We start from the raw sequence: 19,348 nt of genomic DNA, 5'->3' as shown, positions 1-19,348 counted from the left end.
ACTTTACAGTAGCCTACGTAGCTGGCGGTTTCTTTTGCATGAGTGTATCGACTTCGAGTACGAGTTACGTTCCCAGAACCCACACTCTGAAGAAACTGGCAGAAATCAATAGATGAGTAGTAGTACAATATTGTCACTGGTTCAAATATCGAGCAAAGGAAAGAGACCGCTTTATAAGCCTGGCTTGTTTTCACGATGTTCCTCATTTGAAGCGTGCCTGAGTTTCCACATTTGTTACATTACTGAACGGGAAATATGGACAAAAATACCCAGTGTAGAGAATCATGAAAAGCAATTTATTAGTGTAAATATATTTATTGAAAAATTACAAACCTTTGTCATTTTATAAATCGTAACAACCAAACGAGGGAAATATAAGCATGTTTAGGTCAAAGTATTCGTTGATCACACACCGACCTACGATATATCTGTGTGAATGGCAAGCGGCAAATTCGCGTTTTTATGAGTCTTTTTAAACACTGGCTCCTATAAAGAATAAAAAAATGAGGTGCTCCACTTTAAGGCTTGCCTGAATCTCAGTGTATATTATGAATCTTTTTAAACAAAATCTCCGTAATCTTTAATAAAATCACTGATTATCAAAGGAAAAAAAAGTCACCTGGAAAGTTGTAGTAGTTTCATCCGAGGGAGCTGGTGACTACAAGAACTGGACCTACTGTGTCACGCAACCTTGATCAGGGTCAGTCACCATGTGTCGTTCGGGCTTTCAGGTTATAACTGAGCAAGTAAATAAACAAACGAGGTTTGGATACATTAAAAGCCTTAAAAAAGTGAAAACTATTTAAAAAATTTTCAAAAATACAGTAAATTGAGAAAAAAAAAAAAAAAAGAGTGGCTCGCAAAGGACTTCCGTCTCGTAGAATAGCGAGACTCTTCGATGCTACATACATGACCAAGACATGACGTAATATGATTATCTGTTTTCTCGGAATTTCGGGAAACCCGAGTGATTTAGTTTCAGTTTCCAAAGCGAACTTCGCCGTGGTAAGTACATTTAACCTTACATTGTATTGAATGGACCATATTTTGACTAAATTAGAATATATAGCTCGATTTTTTTGGTGGCCGCGACAACCGTAAACAGGCTAACCGGAGTGTGTGGTGAGTGCATAGTGGGATAAACGGAGTGTAGTACGGTGAGTGGCGGAAATCTTGAAGTTTTGCTTGTTTCGGTGATTTCGTTTCGTTTCGCTCGTTTCGGCCGTTTCGGCGGTTTCGTTTCGATCGTTTCGGCGGATGAAATCGATCAGATCGCGCAAAATACATTATGAAGTGGACACAAAAAGCAGATTCGCAGGCTTTCGCGTCTTGAAGTTATAATGAAGAAATATTACAACAGACCAAGTAAGATCAGTTCTGTCTTGACGGTCTTATTTGTCGTCTGAAAGGTGAACTCGAATATTAGTTAACGACAATCCCGTCTGCATTTAACAAAGAATCAAGATGATTTGGCAAAGTATGTAATAGAAGAAATGTTTCTCTTTGTTTATTTTGTAAAAAGATGAAGGTGGAAATTTGGTTGTTTTTTAATTTGTCATAGAGAGTCTCGCGCTTGTCTTGAAGGGAAAGACCCTCAGTATTATTTCGGTTTTGGTTTCACTGACTGTTATCAGAAGATAATTATAAAGAAAACTGGACACGATAAGTTTATTTCTAACTTCTAGCCGTAAGCTGTTCCTGACTGAAAGCTCTGTATTTAGAGTCGATGTTAAAGGGGCCGTGTGACGGATTTTAGCCAAACTTAGGCATAGGAATTGACCATCAAATTTGTTTAAATATATAAATAACATATTAAAACAGTGAAGGGATATTGAAATAACACACCAAATGCAAAAGATGGTACGGATGGCCAAAAGTGACTAAGATTGAAACGGATTGCGATACGGATTTTTGAAAAATGGTCCGGCGGAACAGTTTTCAAAGTTAATCTTGTTTGCTTGTAACTTTAAATTATAACGCCGGGAAACACATTTGGCTGCAGTGAAGCTATGGTTTTTTCATTTACAATCATAGAATTAATTTCTTTGCAAACATTTAGTTTCATAGCGGGTGTTTGGCAAACTTTCATAACATAAAATTAACTTAGCCGTAACACAATCCCTTTAAATAATCGATTTCCTTTGAATTTTGCATGAGTCGCGTGACTGATTTTCGTTGCTTTGTGAACGTAAACAGCGAGTCACGCGTGAAGTTACGCGAATGAACGCTCACTGAAGGTATTAACTTTTTTTGAGCAATAATTGGAACACTTACTCTTGTTGACGCATATGAACTTTGGTTTGATTTTGTTGATCTAACAGCAGTGGTGAGCACAAGTTAGTTAATGGCAGGTTGAGACAATCAGGGATATTTTCATTTCATACGCTGTTGAAGAACAGAGCTAGAAATAACAGTCACTGATATGCAGGGTTCGCACAGTCTTTAAAAGTCCTTGAATTTTGGGGGAGTCCTTGAATTTTCTTCACTTTGAATGTAGTGGGGTTATGAAAGAATCGCTCTACATAGACTTTGGTCTTTTCCTGTGTAAAGCAGCTTCAAACACTGAAAAAGCCGGGTGTAGAAGAAGTTGATAAAAGGAAATCCTTTGAGAAGCAAAGTAATCCAACTGCGCACGTGAGTTCAAATGTGAGTGAAACAAATCCACCATTCATCATTCATTGTGTAGAACTCTTAATTGTCCTGTGCATGTCGCATGCATTTTAGCTTGACTGGGTTTTATGTGTATTAATGTACCATCTGTGAAATTACATTCCTGGTAGGTGATCCTTGAAAATTCAGTTTGGACCTTGAAAATTCCTTGAAAAGCCCTTGAAAAATGATTGCAATTTTTTGTATGAACCCTGATATATTCAGAGATATATGTTCAGTGCGAATGCGGCGCTGTGCTTGAGTATATTAAGGTTCTTTCACTGACCTGGCGAAAAAAAATAATTAAGGATATTAACTGTATATCGATCCTTTTAGGTTTTAGTAGGATCTGAGTTGAATCTTTCCCCGCACTGCTAATACGTTGATCGCCTTTATAATTTGGTTTTTAATGTTTTTTTTCTCGTTTGCCCCGTTTTGGAACTCAGATGTGCACCTTTTAGCTTGTTTATTTACGATACTTTCTAGACTCTTAAACTCAATTGGTGTTGTCGCTGAAGTAGGTGGTCCGACACCGAACGTTCTCTGGCTCCCAAGCGCACTTGGGGTTGGGGGACTCTCTCAATGACGGGTATTCTCGTCTTAACTGTTGATCAAAAGTCGCATTCGCCACCAAGATTCTTGATCGCGGCCGCTAAATATGACTAATGGAAATGTGGATAACATGCGCCAAAGAAACGAACAATTGACTTCTGGTTTTCTCTCTTGACTAAAAACTTGTCTGTACTTAAACTCCTTGGTACTGTGAACACTGGAGAAAGAACAGTATAACCTGTCTTAAGCGGACACCTCTTGCGGAAAAGGTTTGGGACTTATTGAGGCCAGTGTCTCCGCTTAGAAGTATTTTTTCTGTTATTTAATTACTATTGTCTCAGTTTATTGTTTGACTAATAAATCCTTGAAATCACATCTTGATAGTGTGTCATCCTGTATTGATTCCTTTTTGGTCTAAATACGAAAAGAACTGAACAACTAGCGGATTTGGAATCATACAAGTTTGCCCTAAATAACACAGCACAACGTTTTATTTGTTGGAGCACACAGAAAAGCACTACTTGCAGTACAATATACTTACATCACCTAGTTTCTACTTACGATACAGTTATTTACATGCATTATTTACAGCACAATTACTTATATCACCTAATGATAATGATAATGTATTTATATAGCGCATTTTTCATTTGTATAGGTTCAAATGCGCTTTACACGTACTGTAATTTTACTACACAATTGTAAAGGCCAGACCACAACACCGGGAGCTTCGTGCCCTACTATTTGCGAATAGTGTGTGGGTTCTTTAACGTCCCCTGTTATAAGACTGAAGATACAGGAGACGGGACCTACGGTTTATCGTCCTTTTCCGAGAAGACTAGAATGTCTAACCATTTGCAGACGAAATTACAAAGGCAGCACATTGTCTTCAGTTATTTTAAGACCCTGAGTGTTGGTCCGGTCTGGGGTTCGAACCCACGACCTCCCGCACAGCAGTCCGGCGCTCTACCAACTGAGCTAACCAGGCGGCGGTAACCAGGCGGTAACCAGGCGGCGGCGGTAACCAGGCGGCGGTACTTACCATACAATAGATGTATCTAAAGTCACCTGTCATCGTATTCAGTGAATAAGAAGAAGTAATGTGAAGTCTGTAAGACCATTTGTTTCTTCGAGCCTTTGGTAACAGACCAATCTTCTACAAAGTAATTAGGTCACAATACAGTCAAACCCCTAATAAGCGGCCACCTTTGGGGAATGGTTACGGGCCGTTTAATAGCTAAAGTGGCCATTTTTTTTTCTTTGCACCAATCGAAAGTTTATACAAAGAGATGTTATTCACCAAAGTTTCAGCTTCCGACGAGAGCTAAAACCCTACAAAATCCCTTTCTGAAGTAGCCAAAAACTCGACAACTGAATGCCGCCATATTGCAGCTAGTAATGTATGCGTGACGTCAAAGAGCTCAGCCTGAAGTTTGGCGGGAAAATTTAAATACTCGAAACTCCTTGTTACTTTGAAGTGGCTTTTGTTTGCCAAAATGCCTGAATGGCTGAAATTTTGGTGACTAACATATCTTTGGTTAAAATGTTTATTGGCGTAAAAAAATTAATTTGCCATTTTGGAGTAAACTTCTCCTTTAATGCATTATGGGTGTATAAAATTATTGGTGGTCTCTCAAAAACAATAGAGGATTGCTCATTGGGACGGCCGAAAGGCGGCCGTTGCCGCTTAATAGAGGTGGCCGCTAAATGAGGGTTCTATTTACAACTTTGATTACTGGCTGCAAAATAGGGTGTGGCCGCGTAATAGGGGTTCGACTGTTTTATGAAAATATTGTTAAAAACTGTGGTGTGCTTTCGAAAACTTGCCGTTAAAGTTTTTTTTCTGATCTGCGCTAATTTTAATTTTGTAAACAATCCAGACGTTTTCCAGACGTTTTCCACCAGTGGAAAATTGCCAAACAGACACTGGAACCTGGACAATTCTAGTCCACGGAGTAACGAACGTTGGTCTGCGCCATTGATAGTAAATATATGGAAAATTACCGCAATTTGACGACACCTAGTTGTAGCGAACATATTTTTGCTAGTCCCTTGACCCTTCATTATATCGAGGTTCCACTGTATGGCGGTTAAAAGGGGTTCGCAGGGTTTAGCATTTGATGAGACACATATACGTTCGTATCCTTTTCTGAATTCCGTCACAGATAGCTATTACATCACCGAAACAACTATCTTGCTTTTTACGGGTTGCTGTCCTCTTAAAAAAACCTAAAAATTAAATCAAAGTCTCCGTACACAACAACTGACAAACATAAAATACGAAAGATTTTATGCGAAATATACGGAGACAAGTAAACCAAGTTGACAGCCTTGCCTTCTAATTTTAACAAAAGTGTCCAACCGGACCAATAGTCAAGAAAACTGGGTTGTGGATTGTGCCTCTGAAACTCCAGTGTACTTAATCTATAAACTAATTGTATTTTTTTTAATTTCAATTACTGCATATACCCTGTAGACGACTGGCGACCAACGAGTTCCTAACAAAAGCCGTAGGATAACGATCTCTGTAGTTTCTATTGGCCAAACGGAGAAAGAGAACCTAATTCATCTCTTCTGGTCTTGCAGAATTGTCTCTGGCAAAACGTAAAAGAGCTACAGGTAAGCCAAAATATTGCACTGACAACATACAACCTTTGCTTACGATACAATATTGAACAATTATTCCATGAGCGCGCGTAGATATGTGATAGTAGTTAGTAGATAGCCAACGAGGCGCGTTGCACCGCGTTGACTATAACTATCTCATATCCAACAAGCGCGAGTGGAATAATTGTTTTACAGGTATTAAAAACACCCAAAGAATTGCAATATTTGAAAGCCCTGACTGTTCTCATTAACGCGTATCGGCTAAGATGTTTTGGTCAATGGTATATAGAGCTCATAAACCATTGCCTGTTACCCAATCAAAACTCAGGAATTGCAATATACCATTGCTAGTTTTTAACTTGGAAAATAACGAGTTGTACTGAGCGGAGTTAATTTCACTCGCAGTTCACTTCCTGTTAAACATAGGCACGCAATGCGAGCAACAGTATAAGGCCTCTAGAAAATTAGACCTGTTCTCTGATTACTAAATATCTTAGGTAATAAAGCGTTTTTTATTTACCTACTAGAAGATGGTTTTCCATGTTCTATTTAACAAATAGATTCCATTTTTCCGAGAGTCCGTTCAGTTATAGATCACAGATGACGTCCAAATGTGGCAAGAACAAAAAAGTGGCCCACGAGCCGCTAGGCGATCGCCTAGCGGCTCGTGGGCCGGGAGTGGGTCACTGATGTTCTTAAACATTTTGACGTCTTCTGTGATCTATAATTGAACAGACCCACGGCTAGATGGAATCTATTTGTTTTATACAATAACATAATGATTATGTTTTCCGTAACCACGAACCACTGTTAAACCGATTTAATAAACTGAATAATGGTAAATTAAAACGTCAATGAAAACACTAACCTTTATTCCATTGGGAAAGTTGTTCAAATCTTTAAGCTTTAACATTAGCGTTCGACCGCCATTCATTTGTTTCCCGTGGCGTCGTCCAACTGTTAAACATCGGACAAACACTTACAGCTTTCGATAATTTCTCGATTCATTAACTTTCTACCTCAAGCTTGTTAAGCCCAGTTAAATGTTTCGAAAGGTGAGCGATATTTGGCGGATTGTTTCTCAAGCACTGTAGATTTACAAATAAGCTGAACTTTTTGTTTTTGTTGTGGCCCCGCGAGTTTTGAAAAAACTTTGCCGACAACACTAATTTGGACCATGACGTCTGTTCTCTCTACTAGATGACAGGCATCAACCACTCACAACGCGTGCAGTAGCTCGGTTATTTTCCTGGATAAAAGAAAATAATGCACGCTTGAGACTTAGAAAAGCTGCTAGTGAACGGTGAGGGCATTCAGCTGCTTTCAGTAAACTCCAAAAGTGCATATTGTCGTAAAGGACATAGGAAACCATCTTCTAGTGGGTTTAGAATATAGCATTAAAAAACCGAACACAGAATTTACAAGACTTGTTGCCGCTTACGGCAGTTACAAATGTACGCAACATCCGTTCGTGTAAAGTGAAAGTTTAGTTTATTCTTTGCTTCGGTGGCTTCTCCATAAATACGAAGATACCATTTTATTCATACTTCCAATTTATAGTCCTTTCTCCGACCCCCGGTACAAAAAGATTCTGACAAAGCCGACAAACCTAAAACAATTTATCGAAATTTTCATGCGTTCTTTTCGCAGCAAGTTTCAAATTCGCCTCTACTTCGCCACTGCTTCGCTTTAAAAAGAACAAAAGAGGAGTGTTCTGTCTTCAGATTGTGGCTAAAAAGAAACTTTTCTTACCTCAAAGCGTTTTTAGAGTCGGGCTTGTTTTGCTGTCACCTTCTTTGGCACTAGTACTGTCTTACTTCCATTAAGCAAGTAGAATGTTTCTGATGAAAATTTGCTGCATCAAAGATCATTTTATCAACAAAACAAGGGAATTAAGGCGAAGTCGTTTAGCGAAATTCGACAAACGATTCGCATATCCGGGATACCATGCAGGCTTTTATAGTTTTTAGCACTGAATATGTTCTATTTTTGTTTCTGTCGAGGAACTATCGGCTGATAGTTTTTTTTTTAATTGAAATGCAACAATACATAAAAAAAAAATCAATGACTACAGTACAATAGCAACAGTACACGGTTGAACCACTTATAACACTCTAAGTACAATATTACAATACTTACATAGCTTACAGTACACTACTTAAACTACTAACAATTACAATAACACCGCGGGGCAAAGAAAAACAAAAGGGTTCTTTTGAGTGTTGAAGTAAAACAAAAGCATATGGTGCACTTATATATTTAACCCTCGGACGTAAGTTATAAGAAAGTTATAAAGCAGATTGTTAATTTCATTAATGACGTTATAGTTTGAGCAAAGGGGGGAGAGTTAATAAACCATTAGACCATTTGCATTATGACGTAAATCGCAAAGACTTCTGGTAGTTGTAGTTAGGTTCGCGGGAAATTTTGAATCGTCATCAAGCCCGCTAGCCCAAGAAAATCGTGATGGAGGTAAAGAAAATTACTCAACACCCCTCGGACCCCTGTAATACCAAAAAAGAGGCACGAAATTTCAAGTACTGAAGAAGTTAAAAAATTCTACTGGCACAAGAGAAAAACATACAGGGAAAAACGTCTGACCCGATTTGTGAAAAGGTGAGACAACTTTGATGCTCAGTTTATACAGCCTTGCTTCTAGTTATTTTTAACATCAGGTCACACTTGGTAGCATTTTGCTGCTTAGTCTGCATTTTATACCGTAGTCCGTGTTTTATACCCAGTCCGTAGTCCGCAGTCCGCAGTCCGTGTTTTATACTGACTGACTAAACTGGTCAGCGGATGTTAAAACCAAGATGGCGACCAGTAGAAGATCGATTTGTTGCTGTAAAAGTTGCTTTAAAATGGACTATTTCGACGTGATAATTTCCGTTCAGATAAAAGCGGATTGCAAGGTGATTTCTTCCTTCGCTGCGAGATAAATGTACTAGTGATCTAACAAAATTCTCCTCTGTTTGGTACTGAAGTTGGTTCGAATTGTTATGATGACAACATGGCGAAATCCGCCGAGTAGCACTTGTTTCGCCCCTTGTCAACAACCGAAGGAGTAGAGAACAGCCAAATATTTTTACATATTCTCAGAGCGGAAGGATGGAGCTTGCCGCTGATATGCAGTTTAACTTGTGAGTACGAGCCACTTTTGATATTTTACTACATAAAGTTAAGGAAAATTTGAGCTGGCCTTAAACGTCCAAAATAGCCAAACCTTAGATCCTCGTCTCTTTCTTGATAATCAAAGTTGTTCAATGCGATTCATCCAGTTTAAAAGGCCAAGGCTTGATGTTTACAAGTATCGGTATTTAAGCGATGTAGCTGAAATATTTGTATTAGAGCGAATGGTTGGACTTTACCAAATTTCACGATCAGGCCAATGGCCACCGAGGCCACCAGGAGGTGTAAAAAGTTTTCATTCAGATTTCATAAAGAAAACAATTTTTCTCCAGTCTAATTTCATATTTGTTACTTACTTAAAATAAGAAATTACTGGAGGGATTTTGAGCGAATTCTATTTACTGAGCCAAATTAAGTTTGTGGATCTAAAGGAGACATTCTCTTAAAGGGCAAAAAGCAACCTCTCAGTATAAAACCAAGTCCGTTCAAATGAAAAGAAAGTTATGCAAGAAATTGTATATTTGCTGGGTTGCGTTGTGTAGTGAAGTTTCAACGAGTGTTTCCTCCAAGTCTCAGTCGCGCGGTTATTTAATTAAATTCCTAAAACTTTTGCTTGCCAGGTATTTTCAAATAATATACGAAGAGGCATTATTTTACCCTTTCTAAACATGCATGGGGAGCACAGTACATGATGTCTACACTCGTAAAAATCTTTGAGGCTCACCTTTCGAGTTGCACAAGTAATCGTTCATCAACAAGATTCATGGAAATACAATTATATTTGCTCGCACGGCCCTCGCTCGGATTGAAACCACAAATGCTACTCGACGAGTTGACATTTCCAGTACAAAAACAAGAAAACTTTTTTGTTAAAGAATATTGCAATTACAGTTCTAATTTGACGAAAAAATACAATTTTAAGATAAAAACAAATAATCTGTACCGTATTCAAATGCACAGGGAAGTTTTGATTGATCAGCTTGAAAATCCTTTATGATTGACCCTTAAACTGACCGTCCCGCCGAGCAATCATGACATATGGTACATTTTCTAAGCTTTTCAGTGAAGAATTAATTCACCTGCGAATGCTGCGATCGATGGAAGCGATCGTTTGTTGATCCAGTGCGCGATGTTTTGAAGCTGTGATATTAGGCTAAAATTATTTACGAAGAGAAGTTGTCGGCCGCGATGAATGAATTTCTACCAAGTCAACTTCGCCACACAACGTACATATTAAACTTACTTGAACACGAACAACATTTTTTCTGTCTTGGTTAAAACACAGAACTCAGTCAATTTCCATTCCAAAGCTATCATCCTGTTTTCTATATTTTTGACAGGTAACTGAAAAAATAAATGTATAAACAAATTTCGAAGCGACAAGAGCGTAAACTTAGCAGCTCAAACTTCAGATAAAAAAAACCTGGAAGTCCACCTTCACGCTTGGCTGCCCTTAGCCAATCGTAAGCCAGAAATGGTGTTTTCCCGCGAACCTAACTACAACTACCAGAAGTCTTTGCGCTTTTACGTCATAATGCAAATGGTCTATTGCGAGACCGACTAATGACTTGCTTACAGTGATTTTACCTAAGTCTGCGGTATTTCCAGCATCTTAAAATTTCCTTAACTTTTTCAAGTTTCTCGCTGTAGTTTAAAGAAACTGAAAATTCGAGTTCTGTTGAGGTCCATAGCCCTAGGGTTTTTACCTTGTTTCTTTAAACTAGCAGATTAGCCCTCGAAACTTCGCTTCTCGGGCTTATATTTGTATTAAGAACATCAAATTTCCGCTGGGCAACTATCAGCCGATAGTTCCTCGAAAGAAACGCTCTATTTTAACAATAGAGTGTTTCTGTCGAGGAACTATCGGCTGATAGTTGCCCGCGGAAATTTGATGTTCTTAAAACAAATATTAGCCCGAGAAGCGAAGCTTCGAGGGCAAATATGCTAGTTTTAAGAACATCAAATTTCCAAGGGGCAACTATCAGACCGATAGTTCCGAGACAGAAACACTCTATTGTTTTTATTGTTCACCACTAAATTTTCTTCCGCGCGCACATACAAAAACGAGCATCGTGAATTATTTTTACTTTTCAGGATAAAAAACTCAATTGAAAGCCAAAATTTAACAAACGAAACAAAACCAGACGAGAAACCCACTAAAAGCAGTAAATTTGGTTGGGTTAATTGATTGATATCGGAAATCGATGAAAATCGATAAACCAAAGAGTTGTGAGTATCGATTTTCATCGATTTTCATCAATTGTCATCGATTTTATCGATTATATCGATTGTCAGTTGCAATCGTTTAATAATGACTTCAGATACATTTGCGCTAGGCATTGGCCATATATGTTGTGCAATTGCTGATTTTCATGTAAATGTGTAAAAATTACGAAACGCTTGATTGAAAGTGTGATCAAAACTCTCTTCGAAATGTTTAATCAGATTAAACCGCCGTGACTTGTGGACAATACCCTCTAAATAGCCCTCCATAATCTCTGATGTGAACAGACACGGATTTGTTAAACAACGTTTTCTGAAATTACCGAATTTTCAATTAAGAAGAGACCCGGCCATTTCCCCCTTTTTCCACGTATAGACTGACTTCACTCCGGGCTTAACTATCACAGGTTCGCAGGAGCTTTCACTGGTATTCAACTCTACCAGGAACTCTATGAAAATTTCAAGACTCTTGGACGTTGCTAGATTTTTTTATTTTGTTTAATCCTGAAAAGGCGATTTAAATTCCATAGAAATGGGCACTCGTGGTAGCCCTTCACAATAGCCTCTATTATTAGAACGTTCATTTCGTGCTTTGTTTGACTCGCAGATTTTTGATTTGACTAACTTAGTGAAAGGATGCGTAACGTATCGCCTTACAAATGTTGCAAGAATTGATAAATGGTTCATTTATTTATTATAACCGATAATAATCGATAAAATCGATGCCAATCGATACAATTAAGAGGACGTGAATTGTGAGTGTCGATTTTCATCGATTAATTGAACCAATCGATATTAATCGATTGATTTTTATCGATTATATTGATTATATCGATTGGTTTCCGATGATCGATTTTCATCGACTGGACAGGCTGGGATTAACACGTATTTTTCATTGCTCGCTAAATCCGAAAAAAGGGACAATTTATTCGACCTGTTAAAGATATAAGCAGACGGCTTTCTTTCTTTAATTTTTTTGCTTTGACCTTCCAAAAATGGATAAGAGCCTGCATTTTGAACATTTTGCAACTGTAACGGTAAACGGACGACAGAGTTTAAATTTAGGCGCGCCCGTACTAGACAACCTCTGGATCTGTCTCTTATTGCACGGCTTTTTTGATAATAAATCAGTCCCACGATACGTTCTCCAATCTTTTTGAAACAGTATCGAATAACAGGCTAAAATAAAATTAACCTAGACTTTCTCAAAGTCCTTCGACGCGCGGTTTAGAAATTTTAAGTCGCAAACTGGGTTTTGGTGGTGTAATCCGTCAAGCGCAAGGTTGGTTGCCTGGTGAGGCGCGTTCCCCTTCCAAAAATAAGGAGCTTTGATTTTAACTTAAAAGGTCTAGAAAAAATCGTGTTTTTTTAAGTTTACTTTAAGCTGCCTAGTTGCATATAAACTCCCTTCAAAACGCACGAAATGTGGTTTCGGGCTGTCTAATCTTTCAAAATTTCCCGGGGAGGCATGCCCCTGGACCCCCAGTAGCTTACATCTTCGGAGTTCACACGATTGCATATTTCAGATCTTTGTCGCTCTGAAGAACCATCGTTTTTAATTCTGCCCACAGGCCTGCTAAGAGCTGGAAAAGTAACATGCATCTAAAGCAAGTTTAATCATTTTTAAGGCGATATCGTTAGTCACCATCGCCTTATATCATAAGGCGGTCGGCGGAATTTGTTCTTCTGTTCGTCATTGCTTCTGCATGCATTGCGTGCCGTTTATGATACCTCTGATGGACAAAAACGTGCGAGAATTTCAGAGGATTTTAGGAATATATTCCAGGCGACTGATTCAGGTCCAAGTGCGAACTGACAGTGTCAATAGTAGGGTGACTTATTGGCTCATTGTTACAATGATTTGCTATATTTGACCCATTGCGGATCTCGTGGCGGTAGGTAATGCACTGTTCGATACAAAAAACGCTCGGGGATCGCAAAATCGGCCCGTTTGCCGTCTAACGCGAAGGCCTTTAAGGACTTCTTATACAAGAAATTAAGTCCGATGTCTTTATTAGATTCTGTTTCTCCTTTGCCACTTTTCTCCGTGTAAGAGCAGGATACAAAGAGTGCATTACTTCAATTGTTTACGTAAAATGCGAAAAAAAACACGGTGTCATCTACGGCCGTTAGGCGACATCGGTGCGGAAAATTGTACACGATTACCCCGCTAAGTTTACATACATGGTTAGATTTAATAAATCATCGCCCTCTGTGGAGAAAAAGTAATCAACCTGGTGGATTTTTGACTGCCCTGGTCGATTTTGTATTCAAAACCTGGTGGAAAATCAGGTGTCACCAGGTCTGTTACAGACAGTCCTTCCATGATCCGACTATAAAGAGATTCTAAAAGGCCGACAGGGACGACAAAGCTGGTTGAAATACTTACGCATTCAAGTTTGGACAAGCTATAAATAAATCTAAAATAGCTAATTAACTTGATTTGTATCATCTTTCTTACATCTAAGGCCGGCCTTTGGAAAAGGACGTCATGATCTACATAGAAGTCGACGTTTTAGAAGCCATCTTTATCAGCTTAACTGTTGCTACGTTCCTTCTCAACAGTGGTCGGGCTTTCAAAGCCCTCGAACTTTGTAAAGAATGTTTGACTTTCTTAAATAATGAAGAAATGAAAAAAGTTGATGAACTTATCAATATTCTTACCATTGCTATCTATAAAACAATGTTCAAGGCGTACTGTTCTATCCCTGATTACACAAATGCAGTGAAATGCGGCAGAGACCTTCTTGTTATTTGCCGCGAGTGTGGTGAAAAAGCCATAGAGAAGAATATTACCATAGCACTAGCCGATATATATGAACGACAGTGCAAATATGCAGAGGCAAGAGAACTTTATGAGAAAGTGATCAATATAACGAAAGAAACGGACGACAAAAAAGGACAAGCATACGCTTATGGAAACTTGGGAAATATGTCGTATCGTCTTGGTGAATTTGTTCAAGCTAAAGAATGGTTAAGGAACGCACTTGCGATAACAACTGAAATTGGCGACAGAAAAGGAACAGCGACATTTTACGGAAACCTAGGAACCGTGCTTCAACCTCTTGGTGAATATGTCAAAGCTAAAGAATATCTCGAGAAAGCGCTTGCAATCAGACTTAAAATTGCTGACAAGGTCGGAGAAGCAGCAGATTACGTAAACCTTGGAACTCTGTGTTGTTCCATTGGTGAATATGTCAAAGCTAAAGAATATCTTGAGAAAGCACTTTCAATAACCATAAAAATTGGTGACAGAGCAGTAGAAGCATCATGTTATGGAAACATAGGAACTGTGTTTCAGTCTCTTGGTGATTATGTCAAGGCTAAAGAATATAACGAGAAAGCACTGGCAATCAGAATTGAAATCGGTACCAGAAAAGAAAAAGCATCATCTTATGGAAATCTTGGAACTGTGTATCAACACCTTGGTGAATATGACAAAGCTAAAGAATATCACGAAAAAGCACTTGCGATGAGAATTGAAACTGGAGACAGAGAAGGAGAAGCATCAAGTTATGGACACCTAGGAAAGATGTTTAAATCTGTTGCTGAATATCAAAAAGCTAAAGAATATCATGAGAAAGCACTTGCGATCAGAATTAAAATTGGTCACAGAGAAGGAGAAGCATCATCGTATGAAAATCTGGGAATTGTGTTTAAATCTCTTAGTGAATATGTCAAAGCGAAAGAGTACCTCGAGAAAGCGCTTACGATCAGTATTGAAATTGGTGACAGGAAAGGAGAAGCAACATCTTATGGAAATCTGGGAATTGTGTCTAAAGCTCTTGGTGAGTTTGTCAAAGCTAAAGAATATCATGAGAAAGCACTTGCAATCAGAACTGAAATTGGTGACAGAGCAGGAGAAGCAGTAGATTATGGAAACCTAGGAACTGTGTTTTATTCTCTTGGTGAATACGTTCAAGCTAAAATATATCTTGAGAAAGCACTTGCAATCAATATTGAAACTGGCGACAGAGAAGGAGAAGCAACAGCCTACGGAAACTTAGGAACGGCCTTAAAATCTTTTGGTGAAAATGTAGGGAAAGCTAAAGTATACCTTGAGAAGGCACTTACGATCAGGACTGAAATTGGTGACAGAGCAGGAGAAGCATCAGATTACGGAAACCTAGGAACTGTGTTTTATTCTCTTGGTGAATACGTTCAAGCTAAAATATATCTTGACAACGCACTTGCGATCAGTATTGCAATTGGTGACAGATCAGGAGAAGCAACAAGTTACGAAAACTTAGGAACTGTGTTTCGATCTCTTGGTGAATATATCAAAGCTAAAGAATATCACGAGAAAGCACTTGCGATCAACATTGATATTGGTAACAGAGCAGGAGAAGCATCATCTTATGGAAATTTAGGAAATATGTTTCAATGTATCGGTGAATATGACAAAGCTAAAGAGTATTTCGAGAAGGCACTTGAGATCAGAATTGAAATTGGAGACAGAGAAGGAGAAGCATCAGACTACGGAAACATGGGAAATATGTTTCAATCTACTGGTGAATATGTCAAAGCTAAAACGTATTATAAGAAAGCAGCTTTGATCAGAAAAGATATTGGAGACAGAGCAGGAGAAGCCTCATGTTATGGAAACCTGTTTCAAACTCTTGGTGAATATATCAAAGCCAAAGAATATCTCGAGAAGGCGCTTGCAATCAAAATGGAAATTGGTGACAGAGAAGGTGAAGCAGCAGATTACAGAAGCCTCGGAACATTGTTTCATTCCCTGGGGGAGCATGTCATGGCTGAAAGTTATCTAAAGAAAGCACTTTTAATTAGTCAAGATATTGGACTCGCTGACCAAGAGTTTGAATGTTACTGCAGCCTCACATTGCTGAAATTATCCCAAGACCAAATCCAAGAAGCGTTTCACTATCTGCTTCTTGGTATTAACAAAAGTGAAGAGTTGCGTGGTTTTCTGAAAGACAACGATAACTTTAAGATATCGTTATCAGATGTGCACGATTTTCCGTACCGGAGTCTCAGTGCATTCTTTTGTTTGGTTGAGGATGTTAATCCTAACAATGCTCTTTATGTTCTAGAGCTGGCACGGGCGAGATCCTTAGCAGACTTGATGGCCACTCAATATTCTGTTAAAAGGGAAATCTCAGCTCATCCACGATCTTGGGTTGGCATTGAGAATATTATGAGAAGAGAAAGCAACAGCGTTTGTCTGTACATTTCTTATTACGATCAAGATGTATTTTTGTGGATTCTCATGTCCAGTGGCGTCATTCATTTTCAAAGAAGAGCAATAAATGAAAACATTGCTGGTGCCGGATTAGTTGGTAGTTTGGATGAGTTTTTTGACAAAAGTTTTCGCAGCTTTTGTATGTTACAAAAAGGGAATTGCGAAGATCGATATTTAAATGGCAGTGATACAAAACTGAATTCGTACCCAGAAGAGGAGCAAGCAGCTTTGCGACTTGTAGAAGGTGACGATGAAGAAAGTCAAAACCCCGAATTGAGCGTTTCTTTGTGTTACAGAATGCTCATCGCTCCTGTGGCTGACTTACTTGACAAGCCCGAAATCATCATCGTTCCTGATCGGTCCTTAAATCAAGTTCCATTTGCAGCGTTAAGTGATGAGGGCGGGAAGTATTTTTCAGACACTTTCAGAATCCGCATCATTCCTTCATTGTCGACTCTCAAGCTCATTCAGGACAGTCCAGCAGACTATCACAGTCAGATTGGTGCACTGATAGTGGGTGATCCTGTGGTTGGCCGGGTGCGTTACATGGGACGTGTCGAGAACTTTAAACCATTGCCTTGTGCAAGAAAGGAAGCGGAGATGATTGGAGAACTACTAGGCGTACAACCTTTGTTAGGACATTGTGCAACCAAGCAGGCGGTAATTGAAAGGTTGCATTCAGTGAGTCTGATACACTTTGCTGCTCATGGAAATGCTGAAAGAGGAGAAATTGCTCTCTCGCCGTTATGTTCTGTTCCTGGAATTCCAAGTAAAGAAGACTACCTGTTGACAATGTCTGACATCTCGCAAATTCGACTGCGAGCTAAGCTGGTGGTACTTAGCTGTTGTCACAGTGGACGTGGTCAGATCCGAGCCGAGGGAGTGGTTGGAATTGCTCGAGCGTTCTTAGGATCCGGTGCACGTTCAGTACTGGTAGCACTGTGGGCCATAGAAGACAGAGCGACAGAGCAGTTGATGCGTCGCTTCTATGAGCACCTTGTTCGTGGAGAAAGTGCCAGTGAGTCTCTTCACGAGGCCATGAAGTGGATGAGAGGTAGCGGCTTTACCAAGGTTTCCGAGTGGGCACCGTTCATGCTGATTGGCGATAACGTGACATTTAAGTTTGGAAAGTAAAAGTAAGTTTCCTTAAATAACTAAATACTTTCCATTGCGGGTTGCAACGGTGGAGCTAATGACGGAGCTACTGACTGATATACGGTTCAACGGTTCACATGTTGGGACTGTTGTCCAGGGGCGTTGTCTCCACCTCAGCCTGGCTTCTCATCTGTACAAAATTGTTGGTCAAAACAACATGGGAAACTTTAAATAAGAAACGCTTTATGATACGTGTCCAAATTTCTCGCTGAAACTAAAGAATACTAAACGTATCTTGTAGACATTGTAGTGTGTAACATCGCCATATAAGTCGTCCTAAAGTTTGTTTGAGGAGACCTGCATAAAGAAAATAATAGAGAGTGATACTACACACTAAAATGTGATAAATGTCTTAATAGTACCATAGCATTACTCAAAACATTAGTGAGTCAGTTTAATCGATATTGTATATTTAATTTTATGCTTAAGGCGTAAGACTGCTCGCTTTTTGGTTATGACGATTGTGACTGTTAACTCAACTACAAGTTGACAGAAACCGCTTGCTGATCTCCGTGTAGAGATAAACTGAAGTGTGAGGCTGATTGCTCGCTACTAACAATTTACGATATCTTCTTTTTATCCCATATAAGATTTTTTCGTGTGTCTGCTCATTGAAGTCATGGCGCGGGAAAAATTCATTCCTTTGGAATTCGAAGGTGCGTGGAACAGAAAAATCAAAGTTTTAACCGATGGTTTTTTTTTTCATTTTGTCACAAAATGTAGATAATCGTTAACAGAATTGATTTTTTATAAAAGTAGGGGCCACTGAACATCTAAAGCCTGGTTTTCAGTAGCGACGCAAGCACAAGCGCAAGAATAACAGCTCTTATTTCACCGTGAAAACGGCTTCGACTCGAGCAAAAGCACAAGCGCGTTGCAGTTTTCAGCTTCTGCTTGAGCTTGCGGCAAGCACAAGAACAAGGATCAAAATTTGCCCTTTTTGCGTGATTGGGCTTATGCTTGCGCTTGTGCTTGTTGCGTCGCTAGTGAAAACCAGGCTTAAGAGGGTGAACTGCTTATATAGTTTCATATATAGTTCATATATATACACTTTATATATACACTATATATATACTATATATACACTTCATATATATAGTTCATATATATACACTTTCATATATAGTTTCCTCAGCACGCGTGCTCGATGCATGACGTGGGGTGACGTTGCGACCTGAATCACGGGTGTTGTAAGGCCAAGGATGTCCATAAACAATAAGCGTGAACGTCCTTATATTTCAATCTTTCAGTGGGGGGAAAATTACCAGTTGATGACAAAACGGACTGCAGTGTTCGTCTCAGAAGTTGCTAAGCAACATGATGTGTTAGTTATCGCGATTGCTTCAGAAGCTGTCGTAAACACTCGCCCCAATTCTTGATTGAATGAAATAGTTCGCAAACTCTTCGAGCGCTACAACGGAGATTTCCCAGAATTGGCACTTATTCCCCGACTGCTTTAGCTCTCCTATATTACGTCTGTTGTGTATTATAAATTTCGAAGTCTTATATTGTAACTTAATTGTTTATAGGAGGGCCAGTTGTTTTTCTTTTAAACTTCTGTGTTTCGAACCTCAGAAAAAAGTCGTTTACTTTTCATGATTGTAATTTTTAATTTGTATACATTGCAATGGCAATCTCAGCATGCATTTACTAATGTGCTCACAGATTGCGTGCGAATTTTTGCCGGGATTTCAGGATTTCTAAGAGCTCACTCTTGGCCACTGGGCATCTTGTAAACATGGACACAGTAAAAAAGACGGCTTATAAACAATAGCTTTGACACCTTATAATTTTTTTTGCCTGTATTCTTTCTTTCTCTTTTGTTCTGTA

General features: G+C 39.0%; 4 protein-coding genes and 1 non-coding gene across 8 annotated transcripts in view; 3 read left to right on the top strand and 2 right to left on the bottom strand.

Moving 5' to 3' along the window:
* Positions 1 to 19,348, bottom strand: part of LOC144648597 (uncharacterized) — a 701,885-nt gene that overhangs the window by 462,375 nt on the left and 220,162 nt on the right.
* The window catches only part of LOC144649639 (uncharacterized), a 187,879-nt gene that overhangs the window by 128,236 nt on the left and 40,295 nt on the right, over positions 1 to 19,348 (top strand). The gene's annotated exons all lie outside the window — the stretch shown is intronic.
* The window catches only part of LOC144652372 (uncharacterized), a 107,687-nt gene that overhangs the window by 71,653 nt on the left and 16,686 nt on the right, over positions 1 to 19,348 (top strand). The window lies entirely within an intron of this gene.
* On the bottom strand, positions 4,117 to 4,189 carry Trnas-gcu (transfer RNA serine (anticodon GCU)). Its single transcript has one exon. It is a non-coding gene; the product is annotated as a tRNA-Ser (tRNA).
* LOC144650782 (uncharacterized) lies at positions 5,350 to 18,193 on the top strand. 2 transcript variants are annotated; one of them, XM_078510635.1, is made up of 3 exons: positions 5,350 to 5,820; positions 13,629 to 17,499; positions 18,109 to 18,193. In XM_078510635.1, the coding sequence occupies exon 2, from the start codon at positions 13,652 to 13,654 to the stop codon at positions 17,495 to 17,497; it is 3,846 nt and encodes a 1,281-aa protein (XP_078366761.1). In that variant the 5' UTR covers positions 5,350 to 5,820; positions 13,629 to 13,651; the 3' UTR covers positions 17,498 to 17,499; positions 18,109 to 18,193. The 2 variants fall into 2 exon arrangements, with proteins under 2 accessions (XP_078366761.1, XP_078366690.1); XM_078510564.1 differs by lacking the exon at positions 18,109 to 18,193 and having other exon boundaries at positions 5,351 to 5,820; positions 13,629 to 17,506.

The sequence above is a fragment of the Oculina patagonica genome, chromosome 1, assembly GCF_052425735.1.
Source record: "Oculina patagonica isolate OP01 chromosome 1, crgOcupat, whole genome shotgun sequence".
Lineage (NCBI taxonomy): Eukaryota > Metazoa > Cnidaria > Anthozoa > Scleractinia > Oculinidae > Oculina > Oculina patagonica.
Note: the sequence above shows the minus strand (reverse complement) of the source record. Positions and strands in the feature narration are given on the sequence as shown.

Excerpts from the sequence above, each read along its gene's own strand:
- LOC144650782 (XM_078510635.1), top strand. The coding sequence starts at position 13,652 with ATGATCTACATAGAAGTCGACGTTTTAGAAGCCATCTTTATCAGCTTA.